This window comes from Mirounga angustirostris, unplaced genomic scaffold, assembly GCF_029215605.1.
Source record: "Mirounga angustirostris isolate CCGP_5_RB_7025 unplaced genomic scaffold, mMirAng1.0.hap1 SCAF_15, whole genome shotgun sequence".
NCBI classification, from domain to species: Eukaryota; Metazoa; Chordata; class Mammalia; order Carnivora; family Phocidae; genus Mirounga; species Mirounga angustirostris.
The window spans coordinates 17,005,682-17,027,400 of NW_026991723.1; the positions used below are offsets into that span (position 1 = coordinate 17,005,682).

Consider the following 21,719-nt stretch of genomic DNA (forward strand, 5'->3'; position numbering starts at 1 on the left):
TCTCCAAATACACTCAACATTCTGAGGTACTAAGGATTAGGACTTCAACATATGAATTGGGTAGTGGGTGGGACACAGAAAGGTAAGGAAGTATGAGCCCCAGAAGTTGTTGTCTTTGTCCCCTGCTCACAGGAAGGCTGTCATTTCATGCATCTGATTGTCCTAATCAGTGGTTTCCTAGGTTGCAAGCCACCCGAGGTTGACAGAAGTGGGGGTGGGGGGTGCTCATCAGCTGCCCTCCTGGGCTGGTCGGTGTATAATAAATCATTCTTTGCAGCCCCCCCTCACTCTAGGAAGGGACCTGAATGTACTCAGTTTGAGACCAGACATGACTCCTGACCCCCCTCCCCCCCAGTATCCTGTTGGTCATCACCTTTGTCCTTCCTCACTGACCTCCTCCTCTTTTGGTTCTCGTGTGCTTTTTCTTGCTTCTGGCCCATGGACTCCAGCTTCTCCATTCCATCTGCATTCTTCTGCCTGATTGATTTTCCTACAATGTAGCTTTGCTCCCATCATCTGCTTCACCTCTTTATTGAAGGGGATAGAGTCCCCTATGGTCCAACCTGTTTCTAGCCCTGCAGTCCTCTGCCCCTTTCCCTTCTTAGACCATTCCAGTCTAGATGCACAGTAGAGAGATACACAGTAGAACCCATCTCTGAACCCTTTCTACCCTCTCTAGGCTCTAATAACATACTTCCTTTTCCATAAAGACTTTCTGATTAACCCAGCGAAGAGGGGGTTGCCTTTTACACTTGGCATTTCTGTCCTGCTCCCCATAACCGTGTTTGGAGGGGGCAGAACACAGGGTTGTTCAGAGCTGGCCTTAGGTTTTAGGACCCACTCCACCTCTTTAGCATCTATGTGGCCTGGGAAATTCGGGAATTCCCTAACCTCTGCACCTCAGCGTGCTCCTCTTTCAAGTGAGAATAATAATCTCATAGGGTTTTAGTGCGAATTAGGTGAGATTAATTGTGTGAACCTGCTATTACTGTTAGGAGGGGTAGTGGTTGCTGTATATATTGACATTTAGCAAATAGTTTTGGTGGGTTGACATATTGACTATTTTAATTCACCTCCAGTTCTGCCCCAGGATGGAATTTCACTACTGTTTTTTAAAAAAAATCGTTGTTATTGGGGTGCCTGGGTGGCTCAGCCGTTAAGCGTCTGCCTTCAGCTCAGGTCACGATCCCAGAGTCCTGGGATCGAGTCCCCGCATCGGGCTCCCTGCTCTGCGGGAAGCCTGCTTCTCTCTCTCCCTCTGCCCTTCCCCCCCTGCTCTTGCTCGCATTCTGTTTCTGTACCTCAAATAAATAAATAAAATCTTTAAAAAAATAATCTTCGTTATTATTGAATGTCCAGAAGAAAATAGATATTTAGTTCATTAGTGTTCTTAAAGAGTCCATATTTAAAATGTTATTTTTTAATGTCCCTGCTCCCAAGGATCCTCGGCTGTGGAGCAGTGCTGCTAATTCATCCAGGATGTACCAGGTGCTCAGTAATGAGTATCCCACACCTGCTGCTCCCACACTCTGCCCCTTTCCACCTCCCCTCAGTCCAGATGTTAAAGGGGAGGTGGCTGGCTGGGCAAGTAGCTTCTAGCTCCCGGCCTTCCTTTCTTTTTTTTTTTTTTAAAGATTTTATTTATTTATTTGAGACAGAGAGAATGAGAGACAGAGAGCATGAGAGGGAGAAGGGTCAGAGGGAGAAGCAGGCTCCCTGCCGAGCAGGGAGCCCGATGCGGGACTCGATCCCGGGACTCCAGGATCATGACCTGAGCTGAAGGCAGTCGCTTAACCAACTGAGCCACCCAGGCGCCCCCGGCCTTCCTTTCTGCTTAAGTACCTGTGCTAGACCAGTGATTCAGTATTTTGAATCCCATCCCAGAGCTAATTTAGTTTTACGTTCTTTTTCTGAATAAGGATTTCTGTTGGATGATGCAGGAAGCTCAGTTTGTCTGTCTCTATCATCTCCCTCAGCAACCACCCCTAGTGGGATGGATGCACTCTGGTACGTCCTGAACTGACCTGGCCTCCTCAAAGTCATTGGGACCAGGCAGAATGCAAGGGCTGAGCTGGCCTCTGCGGGACACTTGCTGACAAGTGCAGCACCCTAAGGAGGCCTGGGTCCAGCTTTGACCTACTCTTCTGTCCTCAGGATAGGGACAGCAGTGCCCAGCTTCAGTCTCGGTGATCCACGGGACAGCTAGAACACTGGGCAGTTTGTCACTCCTGGTTCTTCCTGCCAACCCATTTCCCTTCTAGCTTGCTTGAAGGCCGGGGAGTTCTGGCGCCACTTATGCCTGTTTGGTTCTTAATTCTTGCCCAACCCCCAGTCCAATAAAGTCTCATACAGAGATCTGGCTGGACTGGATAGACCAGTGTCAAGACACACTGGGACAGAGGGAACAGCATTTTCTGTGTGCTGGCGGCATGTCGATTTCTAAAGGGAAAGCAGCAAGACCCCGCTCTGTCATGTCACGTTTTCTGACATGACTAGGTTTATCGCACTCTGCGTAGAGGCAGGATCCCTAGAATGGGATCCCAAAAGCTGAAGTAGGAGCCCAGGGCCTGCCACTTACTCACTGTGTGGTTTGTGGCAAGTTCTTCAACACCCCTCTGAGCCTGGTTATGAAATGGAGACGATACCCGTGTTTTAGCCCTGCCCCTGATGGGTCGTCCTGAGGATTGAACGAGGCTAAGCATGCTTTGCCAGTGTAAGGGGTTGGCTGTTGGTTTTGTTGTTCTGCCTCATGTAGGGATGGGGAGTAGGGGCGAACAACAGGCCACCACCTTTTAACCTGGTCATGATACCCTGATGACTAGTGATGGCTATGCATGACCCTTCCGTAAGAGAGAAAGCGTAGATGCTGGTGAAGGTTCCGGACTCTTAACTGTCGTGGTTCAAGTCTATTGTCTACCACACACCTGCTGTATGGCCTTGGACAAGCTTCTCATCTGCAGTGTGATGACAAGAGTAAAGCCCACCTCATGGGGTTGCTGGTGAGGGTTAAATTTGTTAATACTTGTAAGCGGCCAGACTAGTGCCTGGCTCTTCATACTTTTTTTTTTAAAGATTTTATTTATTTATTTGACAGAGAGAGAGATAGCAAGAGCAGGAACACAACCAGGGGGAGTGGGAGAGGGAGAAGCAGGCCTCCTATGGAGCAGGGAGCCCGATGTGGGACTCGATCCCAGGACCCCGGGATCATGACCTGAGCCGAAGGCAGACGCTTAACGACTGAGCCACCCAGGCGCCCTCTTAGTAGTCTTATAAAGTGGTAAATAAAAACATCCATGGAAAATTTGATTTGTAAAAATCTTTTTATTAATTCTTGGGGTTCCAGGTTGACACATCTGGAAAGTTTCATAAGGATGTTATGGTCTCTAAAATTTTTTATAAAATATATATTTTCATAAACCAACAAAATGAATGCCTTGGGAATTATAGGTTACCAAGAATAAATGAAACAGGAATGAGAATATATATTACCAAGTTTGTACTCATCACTCTAACATTGCAGTGGCCAGCAATTTGCTTGTCCTGATACCTTGTGGTTCTTCAAGGAGAGGGGCAAAGAGGAATGTGGTTGAAACCCAAGAACAAACTAGAAATAAAGTGCTTCCTTGATTGTGTCACTGTTTTCCCATTTCTGTTCCGTGCATGTGATGCCAGGAATTTAAAGTAGACCCTCATCAAATCATTTACATTAAGTGCCCTGCAAGCAGTTTCTTAATGGAAAGTGTGAATATTTTAGGTAAAAATCTATATAAGTTTTAAAATCATGAAAATGACCTTATTGTCTTTATTACTACAAATAGTGTGAAGAATTCGGTAGACCACGTCCATAGCTAGGTTAGTAAGCACTGCCCCTGGTTCCTTTGGAAGAAGATATTTTACAGGGAGTAGCACTGTCTGTCTGGGAGCTATTGATTAAAAAGAGAATAAACTGTCCACTCTCCTTTCTCAGGGTGGAAAAATAGCGAGACCTTTTTTTTTTCCCCTGACTGAAATCGACTGCCTGTTGTCCTTCCCTCAGTTGAAAAACAAGTCTCACCTAATAGGTGGCTTGTGGCATTCACCAGTGTTTGAACAATAGCCATTATTTTAAAAACTAAAGCAGCACTGAGAAGTATCGAAATGACTGTACTGAGTGACATTTTCCAAATGAGGCATTTTACCAAACCGCAAAGCACAAGAATTACTTAAAAGACAATAAGAATTGTAACTGTTCTTGACTTTTTATTGCCTCTAAATTTACTTTAATTTTAATTTTATTTTTTATTGCCCTTTTAAAAATTGAGGTAAAAAATCACAAAGCATAAAATTAACCGTTTTGAAGGGAGTAGTTCAGAGGCATTTAGTATATTCACAGTGTTGTACAACCCTCACTTCTATCCAGTTCCAAAACATTTTCATCCTCTAAAAGAAAACCCTGTATCTGTGAAGCACTTACTTTCCATTGTTCCGGGCCCTATACTTTTTTTTTCCTAAATGAGAAGGACTCATCACAGGGATTTTTGTTTGTGTGCTTTTTTGAAGCTGTTTGTTCGATACTGTTTCAAAACATGCCTTTTTGGTTCAAGGGTGAATGAACTTACTACGTGTGGAAATTTAGGCAAACTTGACTTGTGATTTTTTTTTTTTTAAGATTTTATTTATTTATTTGAGAGAGAGAGAATGAGAGAGAGCACATGAGAGGGGGGAGGGTCAGAGGGAGAAGCAGACTCCCCGCCGAGCAGGGAGCCCGACGTGGGACTCGATCCAGGGACTCCAGGATCATGACCTGAGCCGAAGGCAGTCGCTTAACCAACTGAGCCACCCAGGCGCCCTTGACTTGTGATTTTAAAAGGAGGCCAACACCATAGGTAGGGATGATCTTTAACTTCCACGAAAGCCCCTTGTTAGACATAAGTGGGCAGGTTTAGTTCTTGGAGAGGTACAGGGTAAGAATGCGCTTTGGACGACTCCAAGACCAGAGGGATCTCTTCAAGACATTGCACTCTTTCGAAACTCCGAGAAACTCAAAGTCCCTCCAAGAAAAGTGCTACGCTTTCACATATATTCTGTTTTCCTTACTTCCTTACGTTCCACTTCATTCTCTCCTCTTAACCCTTATTGCCATCTCAAGGAGAGACAGTCAAATGGTGGTGAAGTTGCCAGCGAATGTTACAGGGATGGCCACTGTGTCTAGCTGGGGTGCTGGGTGAGCAGTGCATCCCCTTTCTGGCCTCTCTGGGAGCAGTCCAGTTTGCAGCAGGGAAATACTAAGAGAAATAGTTTGTTTACCTAATCACTTTCTATATCCATCACATATTGGTGGTCTCTTGGTCACAGATCATCAGAACATGATAGGAAAAGATTAGGGAAGAACTTAGAGGGCTTTACTGTTTTTGCCCTAAATGCCTATTTCTAATAATCATAAAATCTATATCATCAAGTCTCCATAGGCTCAACTAATTTTGCATAGCTTGTGCTGTGTGTTAAGTCTAGACTCGGTAAATCAGTCGTAAATGCAACAAATGCTTCAGGAAGTGCCTTTTAAAGGAACTCAGCCAGGGCGCCTGGGTGGTTCAGTCGGTTAAGTGTCTGCCTTCGGCTCAGGTCATGATCTCAGGGTCCTGGGATGAGTCCCACATCGGGCTCCCTGCTCATTGGGGAGTCTGTTTCTCCCTCTATCTCTGTGCCTCTCCCCGCTCATTCTCTCTCTCTCAAATAAATAAATAAATAAAATCTTTTAAAAAATAAAGGAACTCAGCAATTTTTTAGTATCATTAATTATCATTTGGTAATTTTTATATTTGAATGCATAATGCATCTAAGTATTTATGTATGTGGTTGCTTAAAGGATGGTATAGCTGATACAGTCTTCGTTTATATCCAGGAGGAAATAGTTATAATAATAATACAGATCAGCTTTGAAACTAAACAAGTTAGTAGTGCAGAGTCACATTTACCTCCCTGGTCTGTAACTGAGAGAGGAGATAAATGGAAAAATGAATGGATGAGATAATTTGTTTCACTAGCTTGAGTTTTATTTGTACGGAACAGCAACTATAATCAGAAATATCAAAGCCTGTTTAAAAAACATTTTTCCAACCAAAATTATGAAAGTAATACATGCTCACAATAGAAAATTTGGAAAAATGTTTCTATATATTTCATGCATAATTGTGATCTTATCCTGTGTGAAATTTTGTGCTTCACATTCTTCACTCAACATGACAACGTGAATATTTCCCAGGATCTGAAACTTGCTCGTAATAGGCATGGTCCTATATACCTACAAAGTCATGCTGGTAAGCATTAATGTAGTGATAGAAAAAAGATGCTTAATTAAAGCACCCGGCTATCTTCAGAGAGTTTGCAGGACATTTGGCTGGTACAACCTGGAGTGCATATTGTCTGTATCATCAGCTAACCCCTGAAAGCTGCTTATGGTCTGGACGTTCTGAGTTACTGCTACCCATTTTTCCCGCTCTTTAGCCTTATTAATGGTTGAATTATGTATTAACTATCCTTATATATGAAATGTTCATTCTCTCTGATCATGAAAAGATAGGATAGTTGTTTTCTCAAAATAAGCAGGTAGTAGATGTTGACATGAAAGTATTTAAGGATTGAAGCCTAATCCTTTAGACAAGAGCCAAACTCCTGGCTGTTTTTCATGGTTTTAAATTCTAGACATTTATCCTTTTACGAAAAAATGTACATCACCTTTTAGAATTTTTACAAGAAAGTAGTTTTATTAATATTCTGTTTTGATAGAGAAATGCCTTGCTTTCATTGTGGAAGAATATAAGATGTGTGTGTAGGGGGGAATTCTTATATGTTACGTATGCAACTCTTTGAAGTCCATAATGGGAAAAATTCAGCTTTCTAAACATAACGTTAGTTTGTCAGTAATGTTTCATTATGTGGTCTGTGTGCATATTTAAGTATCTAAAAACCAAATTGTCTGTAAGGTACTTTAGGATTTGAAATTCATATAATTACTAGCGTCATCATTATATTCTAATTCATGAAAAATCACATGAAGTCAAACTGTATATATTTTTTCTTTCAGCCAGATGAATTGTACTTTGAGGAAGGTGATATTATCTACATTACTGACATGGTAAGCTCAGCTAATATTTTGTAATCCTACATATGAACTAAAGATACATGAGGCTATTTTGTGTAGCTGTAACATTGTACAGTATTTAAATGTTTATCTGTATAGAAATACGTATGCCCAGTTTGTTCATTTTAGCACAATTTGTAATAATAGCATAAAATTAGAAGTAGCCCTTATGTCCACCTATAAGAAGATAGTTGAGTAAGTTTTGGTATATCCACAAATAGAGTATTATGCATTTATAAAAAGGAATGAGGAATATCTCTAAATGCTATTATGGAGTAATTTAAGTGAAAAAATGCAAGGTAAAAAAAGCGTGAACAGTATGCCTTATTTACCTAAGAGAGGTTATATGTATAACTGTTTTCTTCAGTTTAAAACAAAAAGTCAAAAGAGGAATCATCGAATAAAATTTTAAAAAATAGTTTCTTCTATGTGAGGGAAGGGAAATAGGTTAGAGGGAACATGGAATAAAGACTTTTAAAAAAATTACACCTTGTTTTGGAGATCTGACTTTGGAGTCATGTAAACTTTTGCATAGTTATAAAATTAAATGGTAAAAAAGCAGTCCCTGAAATTTAAAAGCAGAATGATTCAAATGAAATTAATTGTATCCCAGGTAATTGGCATAACCATACAGAAAGGAACTGTTCCAAGTGACCTTAAAACTCAGCAGTTAGACCGAACATCTCCAGTAGAATATACATGAAGGGCAAAAAGGACTGGCAAGAAAAATAACTGTAACCTGGTTTTAATTATCATCTTGTAGCAGAAGCCTTGGCATTGCTCTGCTGAGATTGTTGCATGTGTGTTATGGTTGAGAGCAAATGAGTCATTAGGTCAGTGATCCTGACAACTGGGATTTTCAGCCTGCAAGAAAAGATACATGGATGTAAGATCAATGAGGTTAAATAAAAACCCCATAGCTCTGCATCTGTATTGCAAGTATGTTGTATTTTATCTACAATAAAATAAAAACATGTCCTGCTCTGTCCTTTGAAAAGGCCTAGGAAAAAAAAAATGAGCGACCCAATAATAATATGTTATTTTGCACTCAAAGGAACAAGGCTCTGTTGAGAAATACATGTTACCAGGTTGGGGGCAGCAAAGGTACAAGATAATCTGAGAACACCATGTTATTAGAAAGCAAGGAAGCCTCCAGAGACAACGAGGGTCACAGTAGAAAGACAGGACCGAAGCTGAAGAGGCTGCCACTAGTCAAAGATAGGACAATTTGAACAGTCAATTAGGGCAGCACTCCCCAAGGATTGAACACATTTTCTATGTTTAAATCCATGAGCTGCCAATAATACCTCAAAAAACCCAAACATCATTCTTCACCCTGAGCAGATGCTAGGGAACCAACGTTTTATTCTGACAACTTCAGTTAAGGAAAATAATGAGCATTGATTCTGCCTTTTCTCTATGAACTTCATCTCTGGGTAACCTGAGAGTTGATGAGGGAGAACTTTTCTTTAGAGAGATATTCTGACTGTTTAAGTGAAAAAGGAATGATAGAATGTCACCATTTTGCAGACCACCAGACATTATGTGTCTCCTGATGGAAGAAATCAATACTACAATAGTCTTGCTCAGAAAACTGAATCTGAATCTAATTAAGCCTCTAGAACTAACAACCAATTTATAGGCAATAGGGGGAACAGAGGAACACAACAGGCAAAATCCAGACTGTTTGAAACTCAGCAGAACAAATAAACTGGTTTCTTCAACAAATATACTAAGCAACAAGCGTATTATGAAGGAATGAAAAAAAAATGGAGGGAAACCTATATACTAAAAGAGACCAAAGAGGCAAATCAGTCAGTCATATTGTATGGCCCTTATTTGGATTCTAAATTGTGGGATAACTGAAAAATTTTAATAGTGGTCTAGATATTTGATGATATTAAGGAATTATTGAAATAAATTTTAAGTTATGATAATGGTTTTATGTCTTTGGAAAAAAATCCTGATCTTTCAGAAATACATACTGAAATATGTACAGTGTCTACAGTTCATTTCAAGATAATCTGAAGGGGAGGGAGGTTGTGGGTTATATATATGAAACAGCTGGCCATGAGTAAATAATTTATGCAGGTGGGAGATGAGTTCATGTAGGTTCATTATCCTGTTTTTTCCTACTTTTTATAGCTTTGGCTTTTTCTAAAATAAAGTTATCCCAAAACTCTGGGCTGCCTGGGTGGCTCAGTCGGTTAAGCGTCTGCCTTCAGCTCAGGTCATGATCCTGGGGTCCTGGGATCGAGCCCTGCGTCGGGCTCCTTGCTCAGCAGGAGTCTGCTTCTCCCTCTGCCTGCCACTTCCCCTGCTTGTGTTCTCTCTCTCTGTGTCTGACAAATAAAAGAAAATCTTTAAAAAGAAAAAAGAAATCTTCAAGCTAAGAGAAATTAGACTATGGACAAAAAAATTCTATGGATAGTTTAAAATTCTATGGATTGTTTTCTTCCGTTTCATAGGATCTCTGATGTGTGTGTTTGTTGAGGTTCTGTGATGAAGTGTATTGTGTGTGTGGCAGGCCAGTGTGGGTATATTTGTACTTTAATGATAGGGGGAACGGACATCCATAACAAGGGGGTGAGGAAACTTGATGGTTGTGACCAGGGCCGATGGACAGTCTGTAGAACAGGTGAAGTCCCTGAGCCAGATGGGTTTGTTTGTTCTTTTTTTTTTTTTAAAGATTTTATTTATTTATTTGAGAGAGAGAGTGCGAGAGGCAGAATGAGCAGGGCAGGGGCAAAGGGAGAGGGAGAAGTAGGCTTTCTGCTGAGCAGGGAGCCCGATGTGGGACTCGATCCCAGGACCCTGGGATCATGACCCGAGCAGAAGGCAGACACTTAACCGACTGAACCACCCAGGCGCCCTGAGCCAGATGGTTTTAAAAGTGATCGAATGTAAGCTGGATTTGGTACCACTTAATCTAACTCTTCTTTCACTAGAGTGATACCAATTGGTGGAAAGGTACCTCCAAAGGCAGGACTGGACTCATCCCAAGCAACTATGGTAAGCATGGCTGTGGTGGTTATTACATTGTTTCTACTGTGTGGACTTTCAATTTCCTGGTTCCTGAAGCCTTTCTGCTTGCTGCCGGGGCTGAGAAATCAATGGAGTCATTGCTGGTATAGGACATTTTGTACTCCATGAATCTCTCCGTAATAAAAGGGGAATGGGCACTGGAGGTACTTGAACTTGATTCTTTGGCTTAAGAAAATGCATTGTAGCACGCTTGATAGAACCCCAGGTTTCCAAAGAAATGCTTATGGCTTTCCTTTATCCAGCTCTTAGAATGTTTTTTTTTCTTTTCTTTTGCTGTTAAACCAAATCTCAGATGGTTTCTCAGCCTAGCCCTTTCTTTGGTGATGAAGTGACCTTGCCTTGTTAATTCACGTCTGGGGCAGTTATGTTCATTTAATGGGTATCCAGGTCATTTGAGGAGCTTGAGTAGTGAGAGGTGGCCTCTGTCATGAAGCCACTTCTGGTTGGAAGAGGGACAAACAGACCAAGTACTTCTGTCTCTACAGAGTACAGAACAGCAAAGTAGAGTAAAAAGAGCACAGGATTGGTAAACAGGGTTTTAATCCTTTTTCTTCCACTTCTTAATCACAAGGGACTTTAGTGAAGGCACTTAACCGCTGTCCCTGGGACTGTTTCCCCATCGGTGTAATAAGAGGTTTGATTTCAGTCACTTCCAAAAATTCCTTTTGACGTCAGCATTAGATGAATCCCTAGACCAATGGGGCTGGCGTCAGGCACCAGTTCCAACCACCGGCACAGGACTTAGAAAATTGCAAGGAAGGGACTGCTGCAAAGTTCCTAGGAGAGCAAAGGGGGGAGGGGAAGGGAGGGGGAAGTGAGAGCTGAGGTCTGGGGCCCCACGTAGGGGCCCCGCTTGCCCTGATCTAAAGGTGATGCCGTTCTGGGTTAAAAAAAAGACTTGAAACATTTCTACGTTCCTCTAACCTTTGCACTCCATTTCTAGCCAGTCACAGACAGTGAGCATGTAAAATGTTCCCCTGTTGCTTTGCATCTCCAGTAGCCAAGGGAGTGTCCAGTTACAGCTCTTTATGGCGGGAGGGGTTGGGTCTGACATCTGTGTTGAACCGCAGTCTTCATGTGGTCACTCCTGCTGATTCTGGGACAGCAGAGAACACACCTTCCTCAGAGGCAGGTAGAGATGCTGCTTGCCCTCTGTAAATACGGGAAGCAAACCGTTTCCCCCTCGTGCGTGCCCCCCCCACGTGCACACACACAAGGGAAACAATTATTTTCAGCCGTCTTCAAAGTAGGGTGTTTTTACAGAATGTAAAAATGAACATTGAATGTTTTCCTTCGCATTTTTGCGACTCAGTTTAAGACATACTTGAGTATACTGGTATGCAGGGCACAGATCTCTTTGCTTCTGCTTATACTTCCAGTTAATTACTGTGTGTGGCTTTTGTTTATACTCCAGTTAATTGCTGTGGTGTTGCCTTATTGCTTAGCTTGGTTTCATTTAGCAAATAATTCAGCTTCTTTTAAAGCAGGAAGCATCAGTTTGATTTTCTGCTGTTTTTTTTTTTTTTTTTTTTTTAAATCCACACTAAAAGGGCTGCCGTGTGGTGGAAGGCCCTGGCACTCGGGAAGCCGGGGGACTGCGAAGTGGCTTCAGTGAGTCATTGGGGTGGCACTCTCAACGTTGGCTTTGCTCTTTTTCTTTTCAATCTAGTGGCTGAGCAGGCAGAATCCATTGACAATCCATTGCATGAAGCCGCAAAAAGAGGTAGGTGTGATTGTTTTTGATTGAGATACCCAGGAGTAAAACACACAGATCTTAATTATATAGTTTGATGACTTTTGACAGGTGTATACACCTATGTCACCGACGTCCAGATCAAGATCTAGAACACTTCTGTCATCCCAGAAAGTTCCCGTTCCAGTTAAACCCCCGCCTCCCCCCAGAGGCGATCTCTGTTCTGCCTTCTCTCACCCTCGAGAGAGAAAATGTGATTAAAATGTTTTTTTTATTTCCTTAAGTAAGCTCTACACCCCAGTGTGGGGTTCGAACTCACAACCCCGAGATCAGGTGTCGCATGCTCTACCAGCTGAGCCGGCCAGGCACCCCTATGATTTTAAAATTTTAAATGTCAGCCACCAGACACTTTTGAGTAGTTTACTTACCTTGTGCTCAGTGGCAGGTGGAGAGACATTGCCTGTGGCTCCCAGAGCTCGACCTCTGGCAAGGGGAGAGATGTGTGTAAGAGATCGTTACAAGGTGGTGTCAGAAAAACAACAATTGAAGTATGTTTAAGTCAAGCAGGTTATAGAGGCCACGAGTAATTAGACGGCAGGAGGGTGGAGGCCTCTTGTGGGACTAACGTGGGAGAGTGTTGTTATAGTGCGTGCAGGTGTGTGGGGTGAGGGCGAAGTTGGGGAGGGAGGGAGCAAAAGGGATGGGCCTCGGACCTGGGACTTTATCCCATACATCAGTGGTTTCCCCCTCAAACCCTGGGAAATTTGGCAATGCCTGACTGTTGACTTGGGGATGCTCCTGGCACCTTTTGGGTAGTAGATGCTGGGGACATAGCTATGGGACACAGGTCAGCCCCACAACAAAGAATTCTCTAGTCCCGCCATTGACAGGGCCGCTTTGAGAAACCCTGCTATGGACATGGGGAGTTTTTATAAGGCCTCAAGGAGCTCTCTTTCATTCTATTCCAGATCTTTTTGAAACGTGAATGTAGAAAAGGAAATTATTTTTTTAGAATGGTGCATAGGTAGAACTACTAAGTTGACATTTAAAAAATCTGAAACTAATATTACACTATATGTTTGGTAACTGGAATTCACTCATTTATTTATTTATTTATTTATTTAAAGATTTTATTTATTTATTTGACAGAGAGAGACACAGTGAGAGAGGGAACACAAGCAGGGGGAGTGGGAGAGGGAGAAGCAGGCTTCCCGCAGAGCAGGGAGCCCGATGCGGGACTCGATCCCAGGACCCTGGGATCATGACTTGAGCTGAAGGCAGACGCGTAACGACTGAGCCACCCAGGGGCCCCGATGACTGGAATTTAAGTAAAAGCTTGAAACTAAAGAACAAAGTGATTTGCAAATTAGTTATTTGGGGCATTCGCCAGAGGATTTTAAATTACTAGTTATATTTAACTGTGAGAGCAACAGCTCTGAGCAGGTTATTTTGTGTTTATTTCCTTATTTTCTTATCAGAACTGAAAGTACATTTTAATATGAAAATGAGTAGTATGTACTTGTTCTTAGGTTTGACTGTTTTCCCCCAAGTTCTAGGATTTCACAAAGGAAAAAATTACTTGTATGTATTTTTTACAGAGTCAGACAACCATAAGTAGACTCATTTAGGCAACTCTTCCCATTAACCAACCATTAAAAATTGATCCACAGCCCCACAGAGCTTACTCGTATTTTGTCACTTACATCCACGCGGGTCAGCATGTATGTGTGGCCAGTCAGTATGTACCATAGACTGAATGCTTGCATCCCCTCAAGATTCAGATGTTGAAACCTAACCCCAGTGCGGTGGCGTTTGGGGGTAGGGCCTTTGGTGGGCTCTGCGCTCGTGAATGGAACCAGTACCGGTGGAGACCCCGGGGAGCTCCCCTGCTCTTTCTGCCCAAGGGGTGGAAAGACAGTGTCCACGAACCAGGAAGCAGGCTCTTACCGGACACTAAATCTGCCGGCACCTTGACTCTGGACTTCCTAGAACGGTGACAAATAATTTGTGCTGTTTAAGCCTTTCCTACCCTCCCGCAACCCCAAGTTGTTGTTAATGCTTTTCATTAATATAGTGGAAGCGAAAATGTACCATAATGAATGCATTACTGGGCAGGTCTTCATTTCAGACTTGCTGACGAATCCATTCTAGATAGGAATTTATGGAGGATGCAATGGATTCCAAAGCAAAGCAAAACAAAACACCAAACCCTTTTTCTCGTGTTTTTATAAATGTGAAATTTTTTCAGGCAACTTGAGCTGGTTAAGAGAGTGTTTGGACAACCGAGTCGGCGTTAATGGTTTGGACAAAGCTGGAAGCACCGCCCTCTACTGGGCCTGCCACGGGGGGCATAAAGGTATGTCTTCTGTGTGTTGTCCTCAGAGTCCACATTCCTGACACGGTGCTCCACAGAGAGATGATGGATTTACAGAAATGAAAAAAAGAGATGATTCTTTTCAAGTCCTTTAGAACATGGGCCAGAAGCCTTGTGAAGCAGTAGGCAGAATGCTCTCTTTGTGGACCTCTCTCACTTGAAAGACTGGAAACTTCCTTTCCTCTCCCGGGCTCAGAAAGGTGACAGGAAAACAATAGTCATGTAAAAACAAACCCCACAGTCTAATCTTACAGAAGAAAGGGGCAGGAGTGACTCCTCCAGCTTAGCTTTTCCCAAGATACGCTTTCATGATGTACATTTTAAGTTGAATGCACGCTGTTCGATGTAGGAGAAAGACGGCATTTGCTTAAGTTAGTGATCGTTGGTAACCTTCTCAGTTATAATCCAGTTATAATCAATAATATGACAAATGGAATTTCTAGGTCTGTTTCAGCCTGACCAAATATCAGCCACACCCATTTACCTCTCCCTATGACATACACGCAAAACAGACACCACAATCAGAAGCAGAGCATCCAGCAGATTAAATAGCAGAGCCAAAGGAAAGTTTCTGGCCATTCCCCAAAAGGAAGCCGATCTTATTTTAGCTCATAAACACAGATTAGTTAAATGAATATAAAGGGCATAGCAAATGTAGAGAGTTCTACAGTGATTGCCCCGGGTCAAAATGCAAAAGCCAGATTATTTGGAAGCAACTTTTCCCTAGATAATTCTACTTTTTAGGTTCTTAAGTCTTGTACTTACATAAATTCAAAAAATTTTGTTACACGGATGTTCTTGAAGATTGTTCTGAAGAACCCTCTCTTTTAAAACTATTATGCCTAGTCTTGTCAGCCGTTTCCTTTTTATTCTTAAAGAATATCTTTCCTCGTTGAATTTCAGACATAGTGGAAATGCTGTTTACTCAACCAAACATTGAACTGAACCAACAGGTAAGATCATTTATGCGGAAGTCGGTGGTCATACCACACCTGCATTGTTCTGTAGGTGCAGCTTATGGGCATGCAAAGTCCTGTCTTTGTGCCTTGAAGTGACCTTTTCCCATTTAGTATCTTTCATACAATTTTTAATCAAAACACTACAAATAATTAAAAAGTTTCTGTTGTACTGAAGTCCAAATTGCATAAAGCCCAAAATGCCTACCGTACTCCTTCCTTCTCACTCACTCCTTTCGGCTCTTAGCTCTTTCCTCTCGCCTTCATGTTACTAAGGAAGATGCCTACAGAGCTGTCTCCTAAGTCATCATCTTCAGAAATGTTTCGGTGTCCTTTCTGAAGGTTCCAGCTTACCACTTCCCCCAGTCTCATCTGCCAGCTCCGAACCTTTGCTCCTCTGGTCCTCCCCCACATAGCCTATCAGAGTTTCTGGTTATGGTACTCTCCAGTGCTCACAAGTATTATGGCTATTTAAATATTGCTCACCTTTTGTGTCATTTTTGTTTCTGGACTTACTTTTATTTAGCTGGCTTTTGGTTTTTTATCTCTCTGGAGACTTCCACACTGTTTCATGTTCTCTTGACATACTTCTTCATAATGTAGAAGGTAACTGCTTTCTCCACCCCTCCCCCGCCCTCACCAGAATGGTACTGGTACTTCCCGAAGTCCTCATCCTCATTCTCTGATCTGAGCAGCTTTGTCTCTGCTGCCCTTTGCTCTCTTCCTGGGAAGCCTTACCTTCCCCTCCCTTCTATGGTGTGTCTTCACTTGTCTGCATCCTGTGGCTGCCATCTTGTTGTTGAAGAACATCTTCAAATAGATTCCTAAGAAAGGGGACCAAGGGATTGATGATGTGGCTGACAAAATTCAAGGCTGAAAATGATTTCCCTTAGAATTTTGCAGACGGGGCGCCTGGGTGGCTCAGTTGGTTAAGCGACTGCCTTCGGCTCAGGTCATGATCCTGGAGTCCCTGGATCGAGTCCCACATCGGGCTCCCTGCTCAGCGGGGAGCCCGCTTCTCCCTCTGACCCTACCCCCCTCATGTGCTCTCTCTCTCAGTCTCTCTCTCTCAAATAAATAAATAAAATCTTAAAAAAAAAAATAGAATTTTGCAGGCAGGACTCTAGGGTATTCAGTTTTTAGGATTGCTTTTGAGAGGTTTGATGCCATTTTGATTCTCATTCTTTTGTGATCTGCTTTTTCTCTTGCTCAGAATTGTTACTCTGACCCTGGTGTTCTGAAATTTCACCACAGTGTGCTTTAGAGTGGGTCTCTTCCCAGTAACGATGGGGATTCTTTCAGCCTGGAAAAATATTGTCTGTTGTTTCTTTTCCAGTTTTTACTGACCATTGTCTTTGTTCTTTGGTTCTGGAATGCCCATTCATAGTGAGGTAGGACCTCTTGACATTGAAGCTCCAGTTATTTTAGTTTTTCTCAGAGATTTTCTTACCTTTATGTTGGTTACCTTTTTCATTCCTTAATGTCCAGTGTAAGTTTTCTATTGCAGTGTAATAAAAAACCACAAACTCAGCAGCTTACAATGACGTCATTTGGCTTATACTTTCTGTAGATAGGCCGGAATTCTGGGTGTAGCACAGCTGGGTTCTCTGCTGAGCCTCATGGGCTGGAATCAAGGGATTAGCTGGACTGGGTTCTCATCTGGAGCTCAGATCCTGTCCCAGGCTTACTCAGGTTTGTCAGGAGGATTGAGTTTCTTGCACCCGTAGTACTCTGGCCTGCAGCTTTCAGAGATCACCCCTCTTCATAGACATTTCGCAACATGGCTATTTGCTTTCTTCTTTAAAGCGAGTAGGAGATTGTGTCTCTGAAGCTGTACCTTGGGGAAAGGGCCCACCTGATTAGGCCAGGCCCACCTGGTATAATCTCCCTTTTGATGAACTCAACATCAACTGATTAGAAACCTAATTATGGGAGTGATATCCCATTATATTCCTTAGTCTCACCCACACTCAAGGTGGAAGAATTCTTCAGGGGGTTGATTCTAGGGGGCAGGAGTCTTGGGCACCATCTTAGAATTCTGTCCACTATAAGCTCTTTCTTTTACTCTGATTATTACTTTTAAGTAGCATCTTTTCTTGTTCTATTATGCTCTTTCATGTTATGTCTCAGATCTATTAATTACAGCTTTTTAGAACATTTTCTGCCATTAACTGTACTGTGTCTTTCCCCCCTGAGATCCATTAATTTTGTTTTTATCCTTTCTCAAATAACGGAGGCTTTCCTAGTACCTAGTATTTCCAAATACCTAGTATCTTTGTCTATCCATTCATGTTGAAGTGTGATAGATGTTCTGCATGCTTATGGGGCTTATGTGAAGTAAGGTCCTAGCTGTTTCGCTGGGTAATATCCAGCTGTCACTGTGAATAGACGTTCTGCATGCTTATGGGGCTTATGTGAAGTAAGGTCGTAGCTGTTTCGGTGGGTGATATCCAGCTGTCATTGTGAATACCCTCTCCCTCTTCCACATGTGGGGCTGTTCAGCTTCACCAGAGAACCATCCTCCAGCCTCCTGCCCGGGGGGTAGATGCTAGACGTTGCACATTGGGGCAGTGGGGTAGGTGAAGGCAGCTTACTGCTCAGCTTGTTGGTTTTCAAGCTCACCCACTGCTTTTAGCTCCTGGCCTCATTGCCACCTTCCTTGTACCTCTAAGTTCCACGCGCTTGGAAACGGTCTGGTTAATTTCTTGACAGAGTAATTCTGCCATCTGCATGGGGTCACCTGACAGCCAGGAGCGAGGAAGGTGATCTAATTACTTCCATAAACACTTTCACCCAGTCCTCTTGTTTTCACTCCCATGCCTCATGCCTGCTCCAATGTCTCCAGGCATCTCTAATTGCTTAATTCATGCGAGCTTTCTGCAGGCACAGATCTGCTTGCTTCCTCCTGGTGTCTCCCTCTGCAGGCATCTGCAGCTCTGCTGGTGCTCTGCCAGGTCAGTCTCTGCTCCTCCGTCCCATCCCCTCCCCCCAGGTGACTCTTCTGTCGTCTCCTGAGTCTCCTTTCTCTCTTTGGAATTTTATACGATTTCATGACTTGTCCTCATTGTAAGGTTACTCAGAGTAAACCTGAATTCGTGCGTATTTTCAGTCCACTCTCTATTTTTAAAATGCTGCTTTCTCTTTTTAAATCACCGTAGAACAAGTTGGGAGACACAGCTTTGCATGCTGCTGCCTGGAAGGGTTATGCAGATATTGTCCAGTTGCTTCTGGAAAAAGGTAAAGCGTGTGCCCAGTTTATCCAGCCTTCGCGTACCCTGGAAAAATAGGCTACATTCAATTACATTATTTGAAATAGTAGGAAGAATAATAGGCTCTGTGTTTTGAAAGTGGAGTTTTAACTTTCACTCTGTCTGTATCACAGGGTTGTTACAGTAAGCTGAAATTACAGAATTGTGGTGATTTGTGTGAAGTTTTTAGTTTTAAATTGAAAGCTTGGTAAGCTTTAAGATTACATCTATTCCTTTTAGAACTTGTTTATTGTATATTTCTGCAGGATTAAAGGGCCTTAGAAGAAAGGTGTGCGTGTGTGCGTGTGTTTGTGTGCATGCGTGTGCGGAGAAGATCCTATCTCAGAAAGCTGTATGGGTAAAGTTGCTGAGCCCCTTTTCACACAGGAAAGTCTTGATAGATAAGAACGCAAGCTGTAGCTATAACCTCCTACTTTGAGCTGAGCAGGTGCTAGATGTATGAAGAATGAGAAGATACCTCGATTCCCTATCTCTGTACAAGTCAGAGGGGACAGTGAAATTGTGGACTGACTATCCATCCATCCACTTGTCCTGCAGATATTAATTAAGCCTTACAGAGGGCCAGGCATATCCCCTATACTGTACCCTGGTCCAAAGGCTATAATACAAGTTGCTTGAGTCCCAAGGTGTCATATGGATGCACTGTCATTAGGGACCCTCAGAGCAATGTTGTGGGATATATGAAGGGAAATGTTACTAATTTAAAGTGTGTTGAGGACGTAAACCTCAGGTATAAAAAAGATCAGACAGCATGAGGACCACTGTAGCGCCCCCTAAAGGTTATGCCGAGAACTGCGCCGTACCGCTGGGGCTGCTGAGCTGGTGAAGTGAGCCCAGTCCAAACTGAGATGTTCTGCAAGTGTAAAATGCACATCGAATGTCAGAGACTTCGTGAAAAAAGATGTAAAGCATCACATCAATTTTATTTATTTATTTATTTATTTAAAGATTTTATTTATTTATTTGACAGACAGAGCACAAGCAGGGGGAGCAGCAGAGGGAGAGGGAGAAGCAGGCTCCCCGCTGAGCAGGGAGCCGGACGTGGGGCTCGATCCCAGGACCCTGGGATCATGACCTGAGCCAGAGGCAGACGCTTAACCGCTGAGCCACCCAGGCGCCCCACAACAGTTCTTCTGTTGGTTCTGTGATAGACCTGTCACATTTTGGGTATACTGGGTTAAAGAAAACGTATTATGAAAATAAATTCCTCTTTTTGAAAACATGGCCACTAGAAAATCTGAAATGACATATATGGCTCAAATTATATTTCTCTTGGGTAGCGCTGGTGGAGAGGGACACCGGAAATGGTTGTTTCTTCTCTTGCATTGCTGGCTCTGGACATTTCCTGTCCTGACAGAAATCATGTACATGAGTTCTAAAATGTAATTTAATGTAAGATACGATTAGTCACAGAACTCTTAACCCAAGGGACTTTCTTTTTACCTGTAGCGCAAGGAGAGAATGAGGTTTCTATAGACCCTTCGCTATGGGTAGATCTAAACCTGCTCACGAGGGAGATTTTTATACACAATTGCCATATTCCTAATTAAACACACCAACCTTTCTTTACTCAAATATTTTTGTGCTTTTGAGTCTCATTACATTTATTTTTTTGTTTATGGAAGAGGATGTGGTTACAAAGAAAATGGCACTCTCTTATACTGTGGTAGAAAGTGTGAATTGGTAAAGCCTTCTTGGAAAGTAATCTGACGGTAGCTAGCAGAATTAAAAATGGACATATCCTCACATTCCAGCGTCACTTCTAGAAAACCACACATCAGAAAGATGTTGTTCAAGGAGGTTTACAGCAATATTGTTTGTGATAAAGGAACAGCCTAAGTGCCCCTCAGTAGGGGGGTGATTAAATAAATTTTGCAGTGTCCATAAAATTGAATACTTACAAATGTTTAAATAGGTCGAGTTATAAGGATGTGTATTAATAAGGAATGGTATTAAGGAATACCATTATGTATTGTTAGGTTAAAAAAATCAATTTACAGACCAATATATGTGGTATGATTTTGTGTATATATACATATATGTCTGTGAATGCATTCATGCACCTGAGGGAGGTGAGGATTGATGCCTACTTGCTGGGAATGGTTTCCTGTGGACAAGCTAGAGGAAGGGGAAGGGAGGGGTTGAGTTGGGGGATGAAAAGGGACGTATGCTTCTGTTTAGCATACTTCTATATTTTTGAATCTTTAACAATGAAAATGGACTCATGAATTCTGATACAATTTTTACCACAGTGAAGACGAGGAAAAAAAGCAAGTTTGAAGATGGGCTGCGGGAACAATGGATTGCCTCTAGGTTTTATTGTGTTACTCTTCTGCTAATTTGCACAGGAGTATACTTACAGATATAAAATATTAATCCCCTCAGGCACAAGCCACGTGGTATTTTCTCAGGAAGCAACGGGTATATTACATTGAATCTCCAAAAACTGGTGCCGAGACATGTTGGAGTCTAACTGACTCAGGATTCACCTCCGGGAGAGTCAACTCCCCACTGAAAACTCACGTGTGGTATTCTGAGGACTTGAAAGGAAAGGCTATATTTTAATGGTGCCTAATTATCAGGAGTATAGCGGCAACTCCCTGATTAAAGATGCCAAGTGGGCTTTTACTGTTCTGAAAAAGCTGACTTCAGGGCCAGAGTGGTTCCCTAGTTAGTTTGGCCCAAAGTGATGAGTTTTGGTGGAAGGAAGATTGTCTGCTACTCTAGATTCTTCAGAAACACCTGATGTGCTTTTCTTGTATTGGGGGAAAGGTGCGAGAACAGACTTAAGAAACAATGAGAAGAAGCTGGCCCTGGACATGGCTACGAATGCCGCCTGCGCATCTCTCCTGAAAAAGAAACAGGGCACAGGTATTTGGCTTTAATTCTTCTTTCTCCTCTGGCACCATCATGACCAAGGTTTATCATCTTAGACCTGGGAAAAAAATTTTTCTCAGGAAACTCTTCATGTGGTTCTGAAGTACGTTTTATCTCCTTGGTCTAATTTGGAACGTTCACCATAGAAGAAATACCTTCATGCAAACAAGTCGAAGAGACATTGAGCTTTTAATATTTTTTGTATGTTCCCTTTGTTCCTTAAAATTAAGTTGTAATCACCTTGCTTTCCAGTAGAGCGCTTATCAGAGAGCCATGGTCTCTGTATCCTCGTTTCAGATAAGTTTTTACCAGTGGTTATCTCTAAATATATTTTTCAATTAAGCACTGAAGAGCTCCAGGGTTATATTTTATTTCTATTTTAAAT

At 42.4% G+C, this 21,719-nt stretch overlaps 1 protein-coding gene across 2 annotated transcripts in view; it reads left to right on the forward strand.

Moving 5' to 3' along the window:
* OSTF1 (osteoclast stimulating factor 1) overlaps positions 1–21,719 on the forward strand; it is a 52,851-nt gene that overhangs the window by 25,056 nt on the left and 6,076 nt on the right. The window contains exons 3-9 of one of the 2 annotated variants that reach the window (XM_045882266.3): positions 7,064–7,114; positions 10,069–10,132; positions 11,835–11,888; positions 14,107–14,214; positions 15,136–15,185; positions 18,347–18,425; positions 21,230–21,328. In XM_045882266.3, coding sequence (XP_045738222.1) covers positions 7,064–7,114; positions 10,069–10,132; positions 11,835–11,888; positions 14,107–14,214; positions 15,136–15,185; positions 18,347–18,425; positions 21,230–21,328 — 505 coding nt within the window. The remainder of the gene's footprint in view (positions 1–7,063; positions 7,115–10,068; positions 10,133–11,834; positions 11,889–14,106; positions 14,215–15,135; positions 15,186–18,346; positions 18,426–21,229; positions 21,329–21,719) is intronic. The other variant, XM_064579132.1, reaches the window with a different exon arrangement.